At 39.0% G+C, this 19,381-nt stretch overlaps 1 protein-coding gene across 1 annotated transcript in view; it reads left to right on the forward strand.

The window, feature by feature from the left end:
- The window catches only part of Cachd1 (cache domain containing 1), a 204,412-nt gene that overhangs the window by 164,457 nt on the left and 20,574 nt on the right, over positions 1-19,381 (forward strand). The window contains exons 10-16 of the mRNA XM_005337719.4: positions 1,906-2,055; positions 2,679-2,802; positions 3,616-3,733; positions 7,847-8,015; positions 13,610-13,752; positions 14,432-14,613; positions 15,309-15,419. Of these exons, the coding sequence (XP_005337776.2) occupies positions 1,906-2,055; positions 2,679-2,802; positions 3,616-3,733; positions 7,847-8,015; positions 13,610-13,752; positions 14,432-14,613; positions 15,309-15,419 (997 nt within the window). The remainder of the gene's footprint in view (positions 1-1,905; positions 2,056-2,678; positions 2,803-3,615; positions 3,734-7,846; positions 8,016-13,609; positions 13,753-14,431; positions 14,614-15,308; positions 15,420-19,381) is intronic.

Genomic DNA, 19,381 nt, shown 5'->3' on the forward strand with positions numbered 1-19,381 from the left:
AATGTCAGTTACTGAACATGTATTGCTTTGAAAAAGCAAATCTCTGTGCTTTTTGGTTCACAGAGAGTGTTGCAGGATTTTTGTCAGTGTGGCAAGAGCTTAGCATACTTCATTTGCCACAAAGGGATCAAGAGTGTTCTGTCCAAGTTGATAATTGAAAAGTGAGATTGTGTTTCTTTTTTTTTTTTTAATACTTTGTTCTCAACAAATCCCGAGGAGAATAGAAATTTGAAATGAGCATTCATCTTAGTCACAGGGCATTTCTGTAGTACTTTACTGAAATCTATGAAAATAGCTTTAATCTTAAACAAAAGCTCTGGAAAATGTGGCTTGCATTTGGGGACCTCTCTTTCCATGCTGGCGCTCACTGTGCTGCTCCTGCCACTTATAACCCATCCATCCAGAGCGACCTGAAAAAAAGTTTCCGCAAAATGCATTCTTAAAATCTTCTTAAATACCTGTTATTCTTAAGTGTTTTAAAACAGGGCTGGGGGTGTAACTCAGTGGAAGAGCCCTTTTCTAGCATATGCAAGATCCTGGGTTTCCTTTCCCAACTCCTCAAAAAAAAGAAGTTTTAGAACAGACAAAAGGCATTCTAACTCTGAACTGCTCAGTGAAGGATTTTTGACATAGAAGAGACCCTCATTGCATGACTTTTCACACCCTTCCCCTTCTAGGTGAGGCATGTAGTGAGTCTCTGGGACCACCTCGATTCAACAGTATCTCAAGTAGACATCATGGGCAAACCCTGTGAGGAGGCCCGTTCTTTGTAGAATCTTCATGAGCGTCCAGATCCCTTTCCTGAGTGTTCTAGAGAAGAGACTTTCTGATACACCACTAAGGCAGGCAGGTGCTCCCAAGTGCAGGAAAATACAAGGTCAAGTAGATATCAACGACCCACCTTTGTCTTTACAGTTTTGTTTACAGCCATAAGAGTGTAGCATTGTTTAGGAATCATAGAGATCATTTTGTGTCAGCTCCATATCTAGTACATGAAGGTGCTTATTCATCAAGGTGGCACAACCTTCCCAACCTAGTAATGGAGCCCAAGGAGAGCCCAGGTGCTCAGATTGGGCCTTCCTCCACCACTTACACCTCTCTACTTCTGCGCATTTCTTCCTGTGTGCTTTTCTCCTTTTTTAATTATCCTTAAATAGCCTATTGTTTTTATATGGAACTAAATATGGTTTGTATACTTTGAAAGGGGTTGTGGATTTTTTGTTTTGTTTTTTAAGAAGAAATGTAGGGGCTGGGAATGTGGCTCAAGGGGTAGTGTGCTTGCCTGGCATACGGGGGGCGCTGGGTTGGATCCTCAGCACCACATAAAAATTTAAAAACAAAGATGTTGTATCCACCGAAAAATTTTAAAAAATAAATATTAAAAAAAAAGAAGAAGAAGAAATGTAAAAGAACATGTACCAGAGACCCTATGGCTGACAAAGCCTGAAATGTTTACTGTCTGGCCCTTTACTTACAAGTATAGGAACTTGCAGCCTAAGTGACCGGAAACATTCCTGCAGAAGCTAAATTTCTCCTTTATACTCAGAGTGTCACGGGTACAATACAGAAGGAATACCACTGGACTAGAACTCAGATTTTTAGATTCCTTGTTCAGCTGAATTTCCACACCCCAGGAAACAGAATGACATATGCACTGCTGAGGTTTGCACTGATCCGCAGTGTCATGGCTTAGATGAGAAAGCAGTGGGAAGCGTACCAATTGCCTCCGTTTAACTCAGTACCTGAATTGCCAAAGGACACTCTTTCCCTCTCACTCTCGCTTTCTACCAAGAAGAATTAAGATGACTGATATTAGCCTTTGTATTTCACGGGAGCACATCTCTAGCCTTTGTCCAGAGCCTTCTCTGATACCCTTTGGGTTTTTTGTTTGTTTCTAACCCACAGGTTTGATCATGACCGTGAGTAAACCATGTTATTTTGGAAACCTACTTCTGGGAATTGTAGGTGTGGACGTGAATCTGGCTTACATTCTTGAAGACGTGACATACTACCAAGATTCTTTGGCTTCCTATACTTTTCTCATAGATGACAAAGGTAATTTGCTAAAAGTTAATCATAGGAAGGAAAGGTTTCTTTAGCAACCCAAAGACAATAGTCTGTAGGTATTCTGGTACTAAATAGGACGAAAATGGTATTGACAGAAAAGCAGTGTGACTAGGATAGCTTATTTGAAGTAGAACACACCAAGATGCAGAGGGAATCTACAAACTACACATTTATTTCTATGTTCTGTCAAGATGTCACAGTGTTTTGCAACATCAGGAAGTAGAATTTGAGGATTGACTCACACATAGGATGTGATCCTTTAAATCATTTTCACTTGTATTTTTATCTTTAGATTTACCAGCATTAAGGTTTATGTGGTAGATTAGAATATTTAGTGAAATGAAAACCAAATAATTCCTACTTCAATCATATTCTTAATTAGAGAAATTGTTCAGTGATTTAAAATCTCTTTCTATGTTTTAAGAGTTTTACACCAGCATACATAAATCAGGTTCAGTTTTTACTGGACTGATGAGTTACAGGCTGAGAAGCTGCGTCTGGGCAGCCATCCCAGAGTATCCCACTTCTGAAATCAGCAATTAGCACTTCGATTCCAACCAGAACTTCTAATAGCATGTTCTAATGGTATGCACTGTGTTTTCTGATTTCAGGGTATACACTTATGCATCCGTCTCTCACTAGGCCATATTTACTCTCAGAACCCCCCCTTCATACTGACATTATACATTATGAAAATATCCCCAAGTTTGAGTTGGTTCGGCAAAATATCCTAAGGTAAGAAAAAGGTGAGGGTGGTTGTATTTTTTTTTTTTTTTCAGAAAATGGGACCCATCAAGGTCAAATATGACTTGTTTACTATAGTGTATAAGGCAAGTATATAAATCATTTTATTGTCATCAAAAGTATTATTTTTCCATGAGAATAGTAGCCAAGATTTTATCTGCTGCATATAACAGATAAGATCTCTCAAAACTATTATGTGGGACTATTGTCTTGTAAATAAAATTCTATGTTCATATTGACTTTTTTTTTTTCATATTGACTTTAATTATAAAATAAGGTACATATTGTCTCATTAAAAAATACTTGAGTTACACCTAACTAGAAAATAACAGCAAAATAAAAGGTTAAGTTAAAGATTAGCTCTACTGTATTTGCCAAAAAAATAGCTTGGCAAAGTAACATCATTCCAAGTTGATAGCACAGTCTTAAACAACATTTTCCCTTAAAATAAAAACAGATTGGATGTTTTCCAACTGTGATACATTATTTTGGCAGATGGTAACCTATAGAGAAATAGGTCTTTGTGCTCATTGGTTGAAAATTAATGACTGAGTGATTTGAGACAGGTTAGTCTCTGGAAAGAATTAGAATTGGGGGCAGGGGTAGAGAGTAAGGAATGTTTTTAATGCAGAACTGACATCATGCTTTGACAGAATTGAAAGTCTCATGTCTTTCAAAAGTGATGAGCTTCATTGCTATTCAGAATCAGGAGGTGGTCATTGACTCACAGCTTCTTCCTTGCCTTTAATTAAGTGCTTAATTTTATCTTTTGCCTCAAGTATTTAATTCTGTTTGGCAACACAGCCTCCCTCTGGGCAGCCAGATTATCGCAGTCCCTGTGAACTCATCCCTGTCTTGGCACATAAACAAGCTGAGAGAGACCGGGAAGGAGGCCTATAATGTTAGCTACGCCTGGAAGATGGTGAGTGGTGGGAAGTCACTTTTGCTTGAAGGGCTATAGCGCTTGTCTTCATGGGGACTCTGGGGGACTTGAGTCAGACAATGGGACTGGTATTTAAAGTGATCATAGAAAGAAGACATTCACAGATGTTTTTTATTTTTCCTTTTTTGTTTCTAAAACTAATAATTATTCATGATGAATAAATGAAACCATATTTTATATGGATATAAAGTAGAAAGTAAACTATGGCCTTTCCTCCTTTATGCCCTTGACCTCCCATTCTCCATATGTAACCACTTAGATTAATTTCCAGAAAATTTGTATATGTATATGTATATGTACACACATATATGTGTATGTAATGTATATATGTGTGTGTGTATGTACACATTATAATAACTATATAATATTGAGTTGTATAGATAGACCAAATTTCTTTACCTCATCTCCTATTAATTCAGATTATACCTGTTAGTTTTCTATCGTTTAAACTCAGATTGTGAAAGTTTGAAGTTAATGCCTTCTGACATTCTTCAAGGAAAATAAACGTTAGAACTCGAATTATTCATATTTAACACAAGTGGATTAACAGTTTAGCTGTAACTCTTGGTACCCTTTCAACTTTCTCTTGCCAACCTCATTTAGACACTGGGCCTCAAAGAATCATAGAGAAACAGAATCCAAAACACATTGTCCATTTTACCTGTTTCTCTCCTTCCCTCCCCCTATATACCACAACAATGCTATTGTGAGGCACTAAATTCTGTAACTGACCAAAAGAGTAGACTTTCATTTTTATCATTAAATTTTAAACATTAAACTTAAAATGCAGACATACTTGAGATTTGTTTGGGTGAACGTATCTGAGGCCTAGCCTATTGACTCCACAGAGATCCATTTACTCATCCCTTTAAGAACTACTTATGGAACATTTAATATACACTAAGCATGCATAAGAGTGAAGGTCCTTGCCCTTGTAGAGTATCCAGCTCCGTGGTGGGTGCAGGTACACAACACCTGATGGAATATCTATGTCTGGGACAGAAATGACAGGAAATGAGAGGGAGAAGCCAATATCCTGCAGTGTTGGGGATCCCACCCAGGACCTGGCTTGCTGGTCAAGTACTCTTCCACTAAGCCACATCCTCAGCCCTTTATTTTTATTTATATTGTTTTGGTCTCAAACTTGGGATCCTCTTGCCTCAGCCTCCTGAGTAGCTGGGATTACAGGTATGCACCACCATGCCTCATGGTAGTACAAATTTGAAGAAGGACAAAATCTATTTTTAAATTCTCTTGGCCTCATTTTCAGAACTATTTATTTATTGATTTAGAATATTGCAACTTCACTTGTCTTTATTTAAATTTTAAAGACAATTGCTCAATTTTTACATCAGAAAAGGATGAGCCAGCCACCCTTCCCATTAAATTCTTAATTGAAAAATAAGTTTATATTTGAAATTGGAGACTGTTTACTTCTAGCATATCCCAACTGAAAGCATCTCAATTACATCTTGGTGGAATATCTGCTTTAACAATGGTTGGTGTTATAACAGAAAGAAGGAAATGTAGACATACGTGTGATTTTCTTTGCATAGTATATAAACCCACCATTAACATTTTGGGCAGAAGTATTATTAGAGACTTTTTTCAGTTGATGCCAGTAAATTCTGGCCACTCGCCTTAGGCAGATATAGTCATGCAATCATTTCAGGGAGAAGTTTAGCTTTCTCAGAGTACTAAAATTTTCAAGCAGATCACTGTTAAGTGAAAAATTAGGGAGATAATGAGATTCAAGATAAAAGTGGCTTGCCTGCTTACCCAGTAATAAAGGCAAATATTTTTAAGCTATCTTCAGTTACTTGGAGGAGGAGAGCAGATGCTCATCTTGTCCTAAGGAATAAAATGGATTCTTCTATTAATAGAATCCAACAGAATTCACTTAGGCTGAGAATAATTGGCTAAACTGCTTAGGATCCATAGATACTCCAGATACTGATGGACTATTTCATTGAATTTATTTAAATATAATTTGAGAGATTATGTTAGCAATGTTGAAGGATCACTCTCTCACTGTGTAACACAGGTCCATCTTTGAGCATATGAGGAGGCTGGCTGTGGTAGCAGAAGGAAGTGTTGACTGTTGGAAGGGATGAGAATGTTCACGTTCTCGGGTGTGACTTCATTAACATGGATCCCCTATAATTATCTATCTGTGGACAAAATCACTTCCCTGTCATGGAGAGCTCTTCCAGACCCATCCAAGTTCCCTAGCTGTTTTGTTGTTGTTGTTGTTGTTGTTGTTGTTGGTTTTTAGCTAAGAACATGATCAAAAGACCTATATTAAAATGTGCTTTCCTAAGGATGATTTTACAGTGCAACTTTTAGAAGCGTAGGATAACTTTTAGTTTTTCTCTTAGAGAATAGACCTCATTATAAAATTATCTTCGGTCATTCTGGTAAAGTTTTTGGTTTTTTGGGGGGGGTTTTTTTTTTTTTTTTTTGTCTTTGGTTCATTGGAACATACAACATAAGAAAACTCAAAGGATGACTGTGTGAGATTGAGAAGAGGGGAAATATTGAATGTCGTTTCACAACACACTGTCACTTTCTAATTTGAGGGATGAAGGCAGAAGATTAAATTTACTAATCTAATTGAATATCTTTGCCAGCAGTACTTGAAAGCAATTCCAGGAAGATGTAAATTGCTTCTGTATTTAAAGATTCTGGAACCATTTTCATAAACCCTAAATTACACTTAACTCTAACCTGCCTAGTTAAAATTTTCTCCTTGATCACTAAGTAAATCATTTGAGTTGCTTTATAAGGCATTATCCTTTAGTTCTGACATAGTGGGTCCTCACCCTCTCAGGTATTTATAAGCCATCTTTTAAATAGGCTCTTTCCATCTTCTGTGTAATAGACTTATATGGTAATGCACTGCTTAATGACCCAGACACATTCTGAGAAATGTATCTTAAGGATATTTCATCATTGTGCCAACACTATATACTTACACAAACCTAAATGATACAGGTCAATCACCCAACCTGGCCTACTAATACAATCAAGATATGGAATGAACAGATGTATGAGGCTGTCACTAGTGTAGCATGGCATGTTTTACAGTAAAATATCATCTTATAAGTAGAAGAAATATATTCTTAATAATAAAAATATACTATGGTAAATACATAAATTAGTGACATGGTTGTTTATTATCATTATCAAATAATGTGAAGTGTACAGAATTATATGTGTAACACCTTCTGTATGACGTGCAGCACCGTCAGTAGGTTAACACCAGCTTCAGCCCAAACACATGTGACGATACAAGGCATTAGAAATTTTTTAGTTCCATTACAGTCTTGTAAGATGACATCATGTTTGTGGTCAGTGTTGATTGACTTTTGATTCTTTGGTGAACATTCTCCTCATTACATTTTGTTCAAACATGCCTTATTGGAGCAAGGTAAATCTGAAAGCACAACTGTTTCCACACTTGAACTTAGCACATTAAGCTAAGCCTGCCCTGGTCTGAGGTATCGAGTTGGGAAGGCAGTGCAGGGTGCCGTGGGGTCTGGGTTTCCCGTGCGTTTAAGTGGTGATGTTGGCCACCTTCAGTCTGGAAAGGACAAAGTGTCACCTGGAAATTGAATAAACTGGATTCTATACTGGCTGCTCCTTGGTCCTTTTTCTTAAAGTGTGCATTCACAATTAGCAGTTCTCAGAATACTTACTGCAAAACTGGTTATGTTTTTTAGCACATTTCCACCGAAATAAAAATGAATGTTGTATTGTGATGCTCTGCTGTATCTTGTATCCATTAACCTATGTAAGCAAAACATGGTTACCAGGTGTCACAGTTTCCAAAGGACTTCTTTGTTATCCTTCCATTAGCTCCATGATATCCTGCCACACACATTAAGATCCCTCAATAGGAAAGGGAAACAGAAATACCTTCTGTTACCTGAAGATATCCTATCTTGATATCTTCATTCATTCATCAAGTATTTAATGAACACCTTCCAAGTGAAGACAGACAGCCAAGAGCAGAAGATAATGTATGCAATGTCCCTGTCCCTGTAGAACCTTCATTTTTTATTTTAGAATTTTTTTTGCTACTTTTTACAGGTACAAGACACTTCCTTTATTCTGTGTATCGTGGTGATTCAGCCGGAAATACCTGTCAAACAACTGAAGAACCTCAACACCGTCCCCAGCAGCAAGCTGCTGTACCACCGGCTCGATCTGCTGGGCCAGCCTAGTGCTTGTCTTCACTTCAAGCAGCTGGCAACTCTAGGTAACGCCCTGGCTTCTCTGCCTCCTGCCTCATCTTGCTCAGAGCAGCTCACTGTAACTATCGGTTTGACTCTCACTGCTCCCCCTTGCTCTACCCAAATGGTGAATGCCTGCAGCGCCAGGTGGTCTGCGGATGACAGACAGTGTGAAGAAGACTGAAAGTCTTGCCTGGGGTCAGGTTGCCCAGCAGACACTGAGACAGGATTTTTGTGTGAGTGATTTATACAGGACAAGATCTCAGCAGAAACCAGTGAGAAAGTGAGGGAAGAGAACAGAGGAAAGACAAATTAGATATCAGGTGAAATCCCAACCTCCCCCTGATTCCCTAGTGGCTCTGGAGTGTATACGGCACCACAGGGCTTGCCCAGACTGGACAGGCAGACCCACCTTCACATTTACCTTCAACTTTCTCTTGTGTTTAGCAAAGAGGTTTCATTAGTCCCAAAGGCAGTCAGTACAGGTGTGGGGAGGAATGAGGGGAGGCGGGGTGGGAAAGCAGTTAAGAGGGATCCAGAGGAACCAATGGACCGTGCTGATGGTGTCTTCCATGATCCCTAGATGCAGAAGAATTTGGAGGAGGCCAAAGAAAATTTACATTTAATATAACAAAGTCTTGCATTCATCACCTGAGTTGGCCTGGGATAGAGGAACACATTTAGGATTAGCACAGATAAATGATTTTCCCATAAACACAAAAAGTAGAAAAACTGAGATGTTTTACCTTTTTGCCATTGTGTAATCCTGGTTTTCCCTGATATTTTTCCTTATTCTGAAGCCTGCTCTGTCTGAAATTATATAGCAACTCTACTTTCTTTTGATAAGTATTTATCCTTCTTTACCCATTTATTTCATAATATAGATTATGTGCCTTTAAATTTAATGTGAATATATTAAGACATCTTCTATAAATATATCTTTTATTTTAAAAAAACACCTTTCTTGGTGTTTTTTCAAACTGATTTTTTAACTGATGTATAAAAACATAAAAATTGTGCATATTGAGGGGGTACCATGCAATGTTTCTTATATATATTTAAATCATTAACATATTTAACTCCTCAAATATCCATCATTTCTTTTTGGCTTAAACTTTCAAAATACTTCTTGTAGCTTTTCAAAAATTATAGTACATTATTATTAAGTATTCATCATCACCCTACTATATTACAGTACACTATAATCTCTTGTTCCTATCCACTCAATCAATCTTCTCCCCTTCTCCCTCCCTACCTCCTATACTCTCCCCATCTTCTATTCTCAACTTCTGTGGAATCAACTTTTTGAGATTCGAAGTGTGTGAGATCATGCCATACTTGCCTTTCTGTGCCTGGCTTATTTCACTTAATATAATGACCTCTAGTTCTGTCTTTATTGTCACACATGACAGGATTTTATTCTTTGTACAGCTACACAGTATTCCATGGTATATATGTACTACATTCTCTTGATGGACACCTAGTTGTTACCTATCTTGGCTTTTGTGGATAGTGCTATAATTAACATGAGAATTCAGATGTCTCTTTAACAGACTGATTTCACTCCATTTAGATACATACCCAGGCTTATATGATGGTTCTTATTTAGGTACTTCTCCTTTTAATTTTGTGGGAGACCTCCATAGCATTTTCATAATGGTTGGACTAACTGACATTACCGCCAACCGTGGGCAAGAGTTCCCCTTTCTTCATGTCCTCGCTAGCACTTGTTATCCTTTGTCTTCTTGATGATAGCCATTCTCACTGGAGTGAGGTGATACCTCATTGTGGTTTGAACCTGCATTTCCCTGATGATGTCGAGCACTTTTTTATATTTCTGTTGGCCATGCTGAGATTTGACTCGTGTACCTCTGGCCTGCCATTCTGCAGTATGTCAGACATAATCGAGGCCTTTGTGACAATATACCATGGGACTCTCAAAGTACAGTAAACAGGTATTCTCTTTTTCCCTGTGGAAAATACTTAGAATTCAAAAGATTTAAAAACTAAGAATCATAACTGGCAAACAGAGTTAGAGAGGACATAGGTTGGAAGAGGATTGAGGAGAGCCATCCCCACCCACTCTAGATTCCAAATCAGAGCACTCAAGTTTAGATTCCTCCTTTAAATTCCATTTTAGAAAATTCCTTCTGAACATGAGATCAGAAGAGCAGACTGGACCAAATGATCTCTTCTGTGACACAGTCCACCAATTAGAGAGAGCTGGATGTTGGTGAAAGAAGGCTGGGTTGATTTGTTTGTTTAATTTAGGTTTTGGGGTTATGGTTGTTTATATATGAAAAGGGTATAATAGTTTTAAGAAATGCTTGACTTCATAGTTTTAAGAAATGCTTGACTGAAAAGGTAATGTGGACATGACTCTTCCAAGTTCTGAGTCAGTTAGCTAAATTCTATTGCTGGTAAAAATGATCTGAAATTTGGGATAGTACAGTGCAGCAGTTTTCTCGGTAAGAAAGATGTTTGTGCCTAGATCTTTAAAATTTCCTTTGGATAATCCCTCATAGCTACCCTCTCCAATCTGGCAGCATTAGCCACATGTAGCTATTAAGCACATAGAATGGGGCTAGTCCAAATCAAGGGATATGTGAAATGCACACTTAATTTTTTATATGAATTACATGTTAAAATGGTTATAGTTTTGAAAAACTGAATTCCATACATAGTTTATTTAAATCAATTTAAATAAACTATGTATGGAATGACCTTTTGCCTTTTTAATATGGTACCTGGAAATTTTTTTAAATTACATTTGTGGATTGTACTGCTTTTCAACTAAATACCACTGCCTTTCCCTGTGCTATTTCCCAGCAATGTAGAGTTCATCAACTTAAACACTGTTCATAAGATTAATTGACTGATCCCAGGTCACATAGGTAGACCTTAGGATCAGTTAGCAATAAAATGACCCAAGATAATTAAAATACAATAAAAAGGGAGTGGAAAATGTGGGAAATCATGGCAAAGTGGCTTCTATCTTATTGCATTGATGAATTAAAGATTTTGAGGCAAAGTATCAAATATGTCAGAGCTGCCTTAAGAAGAGTGATAGAAATATAATCTTTTTTGATGCACAAAAAGACAAAGAATTTTTTGAGAGCACATCATCAGAGGTAGTTAAAGCTGTATGCAAGTATTTATATAAGTATATATGTCTACCTCTTTGACATAAAGCTTTGAGTCCTATATCTTGACTCTTTCTCTTCTTTTATGTTCCATCCGTCTTACTGTATCAGCCTTTTCTAAAGAGCCAGTCTCTGTTGCTACATGAAAGGGCCCCTTCCTGGGGTGTCTCTTCTCTTCACTGGGGCCCCTTCTGCAGCTCTCCTGACTTTGAAGCATGTGTATGCCTTGATACATCTTATATTGTGTTCTTCTTTCACTGTGGTTTTCCTCTATTGTTCTTATTCCTGAGCCTCTGACCAGATCCAAAATTTTTTGAGCTTAGGAGCCATCCTCTCTGTCTTTCTGGCCATCCTTGCATGGACAGACCACAAGAGTGTCTGCACCTAAATCTAAAGCATGCTGCTGAACAGCCTAGTCTTCACAATCTTCTATTTTTTTTTCTCTTTGATTATTTATCGTTAATATAAGAACCTCCCAAGATGCCCTAGGAAGACATCATGAGAATTAAATGAGAAACAAATGAGAAGCCGCATTGTCTGAGAATGGTAACTTGGACCCATCCTATTGAGGACAACCAATAATCCTGGATTAAGACATAATCCAAGATTAAAATCTTCTTGAAAAACACTAAAATAGCACGATAGTGAGGAATTACTGAGCCAAAACCTAGGAGAAGATACAAACCCAGAGGAAAGAGCAGCTCTTAAAGCCACTTTAGTGGTACACATATTTCCCAACCTAGAAGAAAGAGCTGTGAAATGAAATTCTCCTTTATGTAGCTTCTGTTTTTATTTTATTTTATTTTGTAGTTGTAGATGGATAGAATACCTTTATTTTATTTGTATATGGTGCTAAGGATTGGAACCCAGTGCCTCACACATGCTAGGCAAGTGCTCTGCCACTGAGCTACAGCCCCAGCCCTTTAGGTAGGGCTAGGAAGAGGGATTGAAATCAAATCCAGGGTCCCCAAAAGGTGGAGCCTCTACTAAATAGAACCAGTCTTTTTTGCCCCCACAGAGATCCAGAAAAGCTGCATCTGTAGTGTAAGAGGGGCTGAGAGTCAGGCCTTGCCTTGTGGGATTCCATTGTCTGAGTGGAATGGGAAACTTTAAGCATTACTTTTTGAAAATAAGATAGGGGATAGTGAAATACCAAAGTCACAGTGTCATTCTGGGCCAGTATCCTGGTTCTTTATTGGAACCCTCCCTGCTTCATCTGGTAGCATGGCCCGTGGCAGAATCAAACAACCATCTCCTCTGGAGGAAAGACACTCTCATCTTCTAAAACTTCAAGCTCTTTCCCCAAATTAGTGCTGTTTGTTATTGCTTTGTCTTTTTTGTTTGTTTTCTCAGTGCTGGCTGTTAAACCCAGGACCTTGCACATGCTAGGCAAGCACTCTCTGACTAAGCTATACCCTCAGCCCTGAATTAGTTTTTTAAAATAATGCCCAGCACAGTCAAAGATTACCAGGCTATGAGGAACCAGACACCATGTATGACTACTAACAAAAGGTTTAGAAAATGATCCACAAATATAAATGAGATAGGTCAAATATGGTAAGAGCTGGGGATGTGTAGCTCAGTGGTAGAGCACTTGCCCAGCATGCAAAAGGCCCTTGGTTCTCTCCCCAGGTCAGAAAAAGAGAGATGGTAAGACTGAACCTTAGAAAATCCCAAGGGTTTCAAGATTTTGTTTCACACTGTAACTCATTGCAAGGATTTTTGTCTTAAATAAGGAATTGTGCCTTTCCTGTAAGCATCAATAATTAAATATGTGTACATTGGCTGTTCTATTTCTACAGCTCTTGTTTATATCAAATTTGGCTGTACCATCTGTGAGAATAACTTCTTAATTTGATTCCTGCATTTTTCTACTGTGTCATCTTTCCTTCTTCCTAAATAATAAGGCTGCTGTGAATAATAATGGCAAGCACTTACCAAGCACTTGCCCAGTGCCAAACACTGTTCTGTGTGGTTTACATTACTGTCTCCTTTGCTTTACAGCTATTAACTCATTTAGTTCTCACTCTAAGTATAGAATTGATGCTCCTATTGATCCTCCCTTCACAGATGAGAAAAATGTTACCTGGATCACAACCTTTCCAGCGTTGTGGCATCACACATGGAGCCCAGATCCAGTGTGGTCTGGCTCCATGTCATACACAGTGGCCTCCTTCCTAATAAATACAAAATGTTATATATGTAGATCTGAGGTGCATTTAAGACTTTCCACCTGCAGCTCCTGAACTTATTTGTGCATGTACCTGTTCTGTTCACTCTTAGGACCATAAGCTCCCTGAAGGGAGAGAATGTGGCTTTTCCCTTCTTTGCTGCTCTCAGAGTCAAGCTCTTTGTTGCCTTATGGAAGACGTTAAGCTACCGTAGCAGACGGATTGGCAGAGCCTGAGCGATGCTTTTGTTCGGGCCTGAGATGAAGTCCTGTGTTCTCAGGCCTGCTTTGTTTGCTTCTCTTTCAGAGAGTCCAACTGTCATGCTGTCTGCTGGCAGCTTCTCCTCCCCCTACGAACACCTCAGCCAGCCAGAGACAAAGCGCATGGTGGAGCATTACACAGCCTATCTCAGTGACAACACCCGCCTCATTGCTAACCCGGGGCTCAAAGTGAGTTTTGGCGTGGGGCCCCGGTTCCTGGCGCACCCCCTCTACGGGCCCAGGAGGGAGTGCTGGCAGTGACCCTTTGAAGTGTGAAGCCGAGCTTTGCATCTGGGCCTCTCTCTCGGCTGGAGAGCCAGAAAGGCGGAGTGGGTGGCCCAGGGGAGGCTGGTCAGTGATGACCCTTTTGATGGATTAAGAAGCCCCTGTGGGCCACATGAAGAATCTGTTTCAGGTCTCAGATGCACTGGGGGTTTCCAGGGTCGGGGTAGGGGGTGTGTGATTAAGAGACCAGTGAGATTTTCCCACCCCCACTTTCCCAGGGGAAAGAAGTAAAGTGCCCCTGCTGTCTGTCAAGATAAATATGACACTCAGAAGAGCAAAGATTTGGAGCAGAGGAGGCTGTTGGTGTATGAGTCTTTAATGCTACATCCCAAGATTTTTTTCTTCTAAAACTCAGAATGCCTAGCCGGGGTGAACACCGAGTAGTCACACATCCCTTGACTAGATTTCTGTAAGCTTTTGTTTTTGCCAAGTTTGGCTGCATCCGTCTGCTGTGGAAAGATTTTTAAGAAGTAATTGGGTTTGGCTTCTCTGCGAGAGAGCCTTGGGAAGCCCTGACAGCGGCCCACGCTCTTTTCATGTGAGTTTTAAAGGAGCCCTGCTATGCCTCCCTTTGTTTTCCCAGTTCTCTGTCAGAAATGAAGTAATGGCTACCAGCCACGTCACAGATGAATGGATGACACAAATGGAAATGAGTAGCCTGAACACTTACATTGTCCGCCGTTACATAGCAACGCCCAATGGCGTCCTCAGAATTTATCCTGGTTCCCTCATGGACAAAGCATTTGATCCCACTAGGAGACAGTGGTGAGTTCGAGGGGCCTCCATTGTCAGCACCGACCCCCACACCCCCACCCCAATCCTGGAGAGACATGATAAGTACACACAATAAAGCAACTTCAGGCAATCACATTAAAGAAGACACTTTGGAGGGTGGGGGAGAAATTGTCTTTGAATGGTTTTCTTAACGTAGCATCACAACTTCATGTCTTCTCTCTGCCTATAATGTTTCTATCTCCTCAGTGAAGTCCTGAGGCTGACATGCTCTGGACTTGGCCATTTCAACACCTCATATTTGTTTAATTCCTACCTTGTGCGCAATGTGTGGTCCTTAGTGGGTATGCTGCATTTTTACCACACACCTTTATGGCATCCAGTTATATATAGCTCATGTATGACCTGTGGAAAATGAACACAGCTATATACTGCCTTCAGTTCAACTATATACTGTGCTTCCCCATAGCAACCAAGAAAGACCATATTTTGACTGGTACCTGTCATGATGCCTTAAAATTTATAGGAGACAGATTTTCAGAATTTCAGATTCTCTGAAACTTAATGCAACCATCAGACGTAAAAACTAAGAATCCTTTTGAATTTTAAGGTAACATAAGCACAAACTGATAGTAGACTTTTTTAGGCTTGCAGGTTCACTTTTCTTTGAAATTGACCAAGTAGTTGTTCATACCTAAAATAACATGACTTTCTTTGGGCTCCATTAGGTATCTCCATGCTGTAGCTAATCCAGGATTGATTTCTTTGACTGGCCCTTACCTAGATGTTGGAGGAGCTGGCTATGTTGTGACAATCAGTCACACAATTCATTCATCCAGGTAATATTTTAATTAATTTTTTAGTCGTTTCTTTAAATCCATCAAGGATATTTTTAAAATTCAAATAGAATAGGAGACAATTCAAATAGTGGCAAAAGCATGACCTTTGAAGTGAGGCAAGCTGGAATTTGAATATCTTCTGCAGCTGTGTCACCTTGGATTGCCCAAGCTTCCCCCTGACATCTGTAAAATGGGGCTAGTTCCCGCCTCATGAGGTTAACACCTCAGTCAAGTTGATGAAAAGCTCTCAGCCCTGTTCTTGGCAGCCATGGTGATGTCTATGAAAAAGAAAAGGACGTTAGAGTCAATAGAGCAGTTTGTCGAAATGCCACTTTTACACGGGTTAAATGTCAGCAGGAGCATTACAGCTTTCACTGCCAGAGTGTTCTCCAAGCAAAGGAACATTTTTTTTTTTAATGAAAAAAGAAGCTAGGACATCAAATTTATTACCTCTTGTATTTGGATCTAACTCTTTAGAGTAATATGAGTTTTTGTTTTGTTTTGTTTTTTCACTTGTCCTTGAAACTGTCTCTTGAAAAAATAAAATGGCTCTTTGAAAATTGATTTTCCCAGAATGCTACATGATGTCAATATCACTATAGATATATTTAGATTGCTTTATAGATCCTGCAATTTGAGGCTTCAATATTTAAGCTACCAATGTCAGTAAAACATTAGGTGGAGAGGCAAGTCACACACATTGTTTTAATCCGTTCATTATACAAATAACTGCTTCCTCACAGCAACCAAGAAAGACCATATTTTTACTGGTACCTGTAATGATGCCTTAAAATTTATAGGAGACAGATTTTTTTTATTTGCTTAATTTATGCTTTTCACTGGCGCTCGTTATCTATAAAATGATAGATATTCAGTAGAATTCCTCTAATGCAGGTTCACTGGGAGTAGGAACTGGAAAGCAGTGTGGTGTGGAATTTCCATATCATGGCCTGGGTCTCAGTGGGAAGCAGAGCCTTGCAGCTAGCCAAATGTTGGTTCTTTTGTAGGGCACAGTATCTATTTGACTCTGTCAGCTGCTCCCATAACATAATATTTCACATTATACACAATTAAGCACTTGTTTATTTAGAACAGATCCCTAAGTGTTTCTGCTAACAGACTAGGTGTATTTGGGGCATATACGTGTAAATATCAGACTAGTAAAACCTTTCATCCTTCCCATATATTCCAATTGTTGGAGGAGAAGTGAGCAAATTCTGTTTCTTTAAGAGGACATCATACACCTTGGTCTTTGATTAGAATAAAATAGGCCAGAGCTGGGCTCTTTAAGGTGCTGTTACAGTGAGGAGAATTAAAACCCAGGTTTTTGCTCAGTCTTCAGGTGTCCCATTGGCTCCCCCAGTTGGCACCTCTATACCAGGAGTCATTGGCTTTTCCTTCTGTGTAATGTTCTTTGGGTTGGGAAGGGCGAGGGAGAGACAGTTTGGATGCTTGTCTCTATGCATTTAATTATATGCATGTTTTGTGGGGGAGATCTGGATGAATGGAAGAATTTTGATTTGGTTGATGTACAAACATGTATGATGTCTGTCCAAATGAAGCATGATGGAAATCTGATGAACTTTCAAATTAGAAAAGCCTGGGTTTAAATATCCCTTCTAGTTACTTTTATAATGTATGCTTAACCTATATTAAGTTCAATGAGAGAAATGGCCATTTAATCCTGGATTCTGTCCACCAAGTCCCTAAATGATTAAGTATCTGCTTTTGCCCAGCAAAATATGCAGTCCGTATTTCTCACCATTTGAATATTTTCCTTAGCTGAGTGTGATTTTACTATTTAAAGATGTGTGTTTTTTATTCAATGTAGTTTAGATTGCAAGTCAGCTTCTGGTGCTCAAAGCAACACTGGCTTTGTGGATCTATTGATAGATGGGCTTTGCAAAGGTACAAAAAGTAATGCAGTGATTTGGGCCTCCTGTATCAATTTAAGAACCAAATTCAAACTTTTTTGACTTTGTTTCCTCACCTAGGAAAGAGGAATATCAGGAACTATTTCAACTAATTATTTTAAGAATTAAATAACATGTAACATATAAAGCTTTTAGAATAGTATTGGTTCATGGTAAGGACTCAATAAATCTCACTTTCATTATTATTATGTTCCATAACCTCTTTGAGCCTCATGTAAAACATGATGCCCATATTGAACTGATGCAATGAGAACTGTAGGCAAAGCAAGAAAAATGCTTAGCACTGTACTTGACAATGGCAAGTCCCCCCAAATGGCAGCTATTTTTATTATAATACTATTCGCCCTTTAAATTTGCGGCATTTTAACAGGTCAAAAGAGGGAGCTTTAGCTAATATTCAGCTTGTTGTAAAGTACTCCTATTCACCCTTGGTTTTCAGAAGTGGTGTGGCTGAGAGTTAGGTGAGGGGTTTTCTAATTCAACACTCACTTGTCAGTTACTCACAGTAGCTCTGTTGCAGTTCTTCCATAAGCATGCTCAGGGGACTAAGAATGTAGCTTTGCATTCTTGGAGAATGATAATGCTGCTAGAGATGAAGTACAGTCATTGATTTAGGGACTGGTCACGTGTGTTTGGGGCAGTGAAAAGCTCATACAAGCATTGTGAACAGCCTAGTCTGTTGTGCTCAGCAATGTAGGTTTGGTTGGATTTTTTTTCTATGAAATTCCTTATGAGTTGCTATGGTAACAGTATATTTAATCTGAAATGGAGGTAAAGATATGAATCCAGACATAGAATGGCATAGATAGGCAAGATGCATGCTGTTACTTCATATTGATCATATTGGAGCAGATAGTAATCATACAGAGAAAGTTTAAAAATAAGATCAATTTATCCCAAAACATCCCACATTCACAATCCCACATCTCCCCAAGCTTCAGTGTTCCTAAACTGGTAATGTTTCATAAGATTGCTATGAGAAATAACTAAGGTTTCTGTTCGGTATTTTCTGTATAAAGAAATCACACAGGGGCGGGGTTATAGCTCAGTGGTATATTATGCTTGCCTAGAACATGTGAGGCAATGATTCGGTTTTCAGCACCACATAAAAATAAATAAATAAATAAAACAAAGTTTTGTATCCATCTACAACTAAAAATTTTAAAAAAGAAAAGAAATCAGACCAGTAGATGATGATAAATGATAGATTCTTAAAAGTCCCATTCTGGGTAAACCCTGCAAATTCTAATCAGAAGAGTGCAAGAGGGTCAAGGGACCCAGGCCCCTCCAATTAAAAAACCAGATGAGAAGTCCACACTTCTGATATTATCTAGCAATTTCTTAAAGTGTATTTTCTCTGAAAGAGAAATAAGTTCATTCTCAACCCAGGTCTGAGGGCTTAAACTCACCATTTTGCTTTCTTCGGAGTAACTCCTCCTTATGGGGTGTTTTTCTGTCAGGCAGCTGGCTAAGCACTACAAATGCGCTCTCTTATGGAGTCTCAATAACAGGTTTATGAAGCAGGTCCAGTTAGGCCTCCATTTTCAGATGAGAGAACCGAAGTGTAGAAAGTCTCAGTAGCATCCCAGGAGTCACCTAAACAGAAGCCATCAGGACCAGGATTTGACTTCCTGTGTACTTAAAAAGTGAGCGCCATGTCATGCGGCTCAACTTTCTCTTCCACAGCTCTCCTCCTTCTGAAAGTAACTTGGTAGAATGGAGAAAGCACTGGTGGATGAACCAAGAGAGTCTGGTTCTTAAATATAAACTGTGCTTTGAGTAGAGTCTACCTTAGCACTGTAGAAAGAAAACTAGAGTAGACATTGTTCTACCAAGTTCTGTGTGACCTTACACCAGTCGGGCCAGCCTTTGGGATCTTCATTTCCTTATCTACAAAATGAAGGAAATAAGTAAGGGAATTGCATAATAGCCAAGCATCCAACCTCCCAGTGGGATACCTATGTACCTATGTTTTTGCCAAATAGTCTAGCCACTCTCTGAACACATGTGGCGTCAGAACTGGTCTTA

This window comes from Ictidomys tridecemlineatus, chromosome 11 (assembly GCF_052094955.1).
Source record: "Ictidomys tridecemlineatus isolate mIctTri1 chromosome 11, mIctTri1.hap1, whole genome shotgun sequence".
Taxonomy (NCBI): Eukaryota; Metazoa; Chordata; class Mammalia; order Rodentia; family Sciuridae; genus Ictidomys; species Ictidomys tridecemlineatus.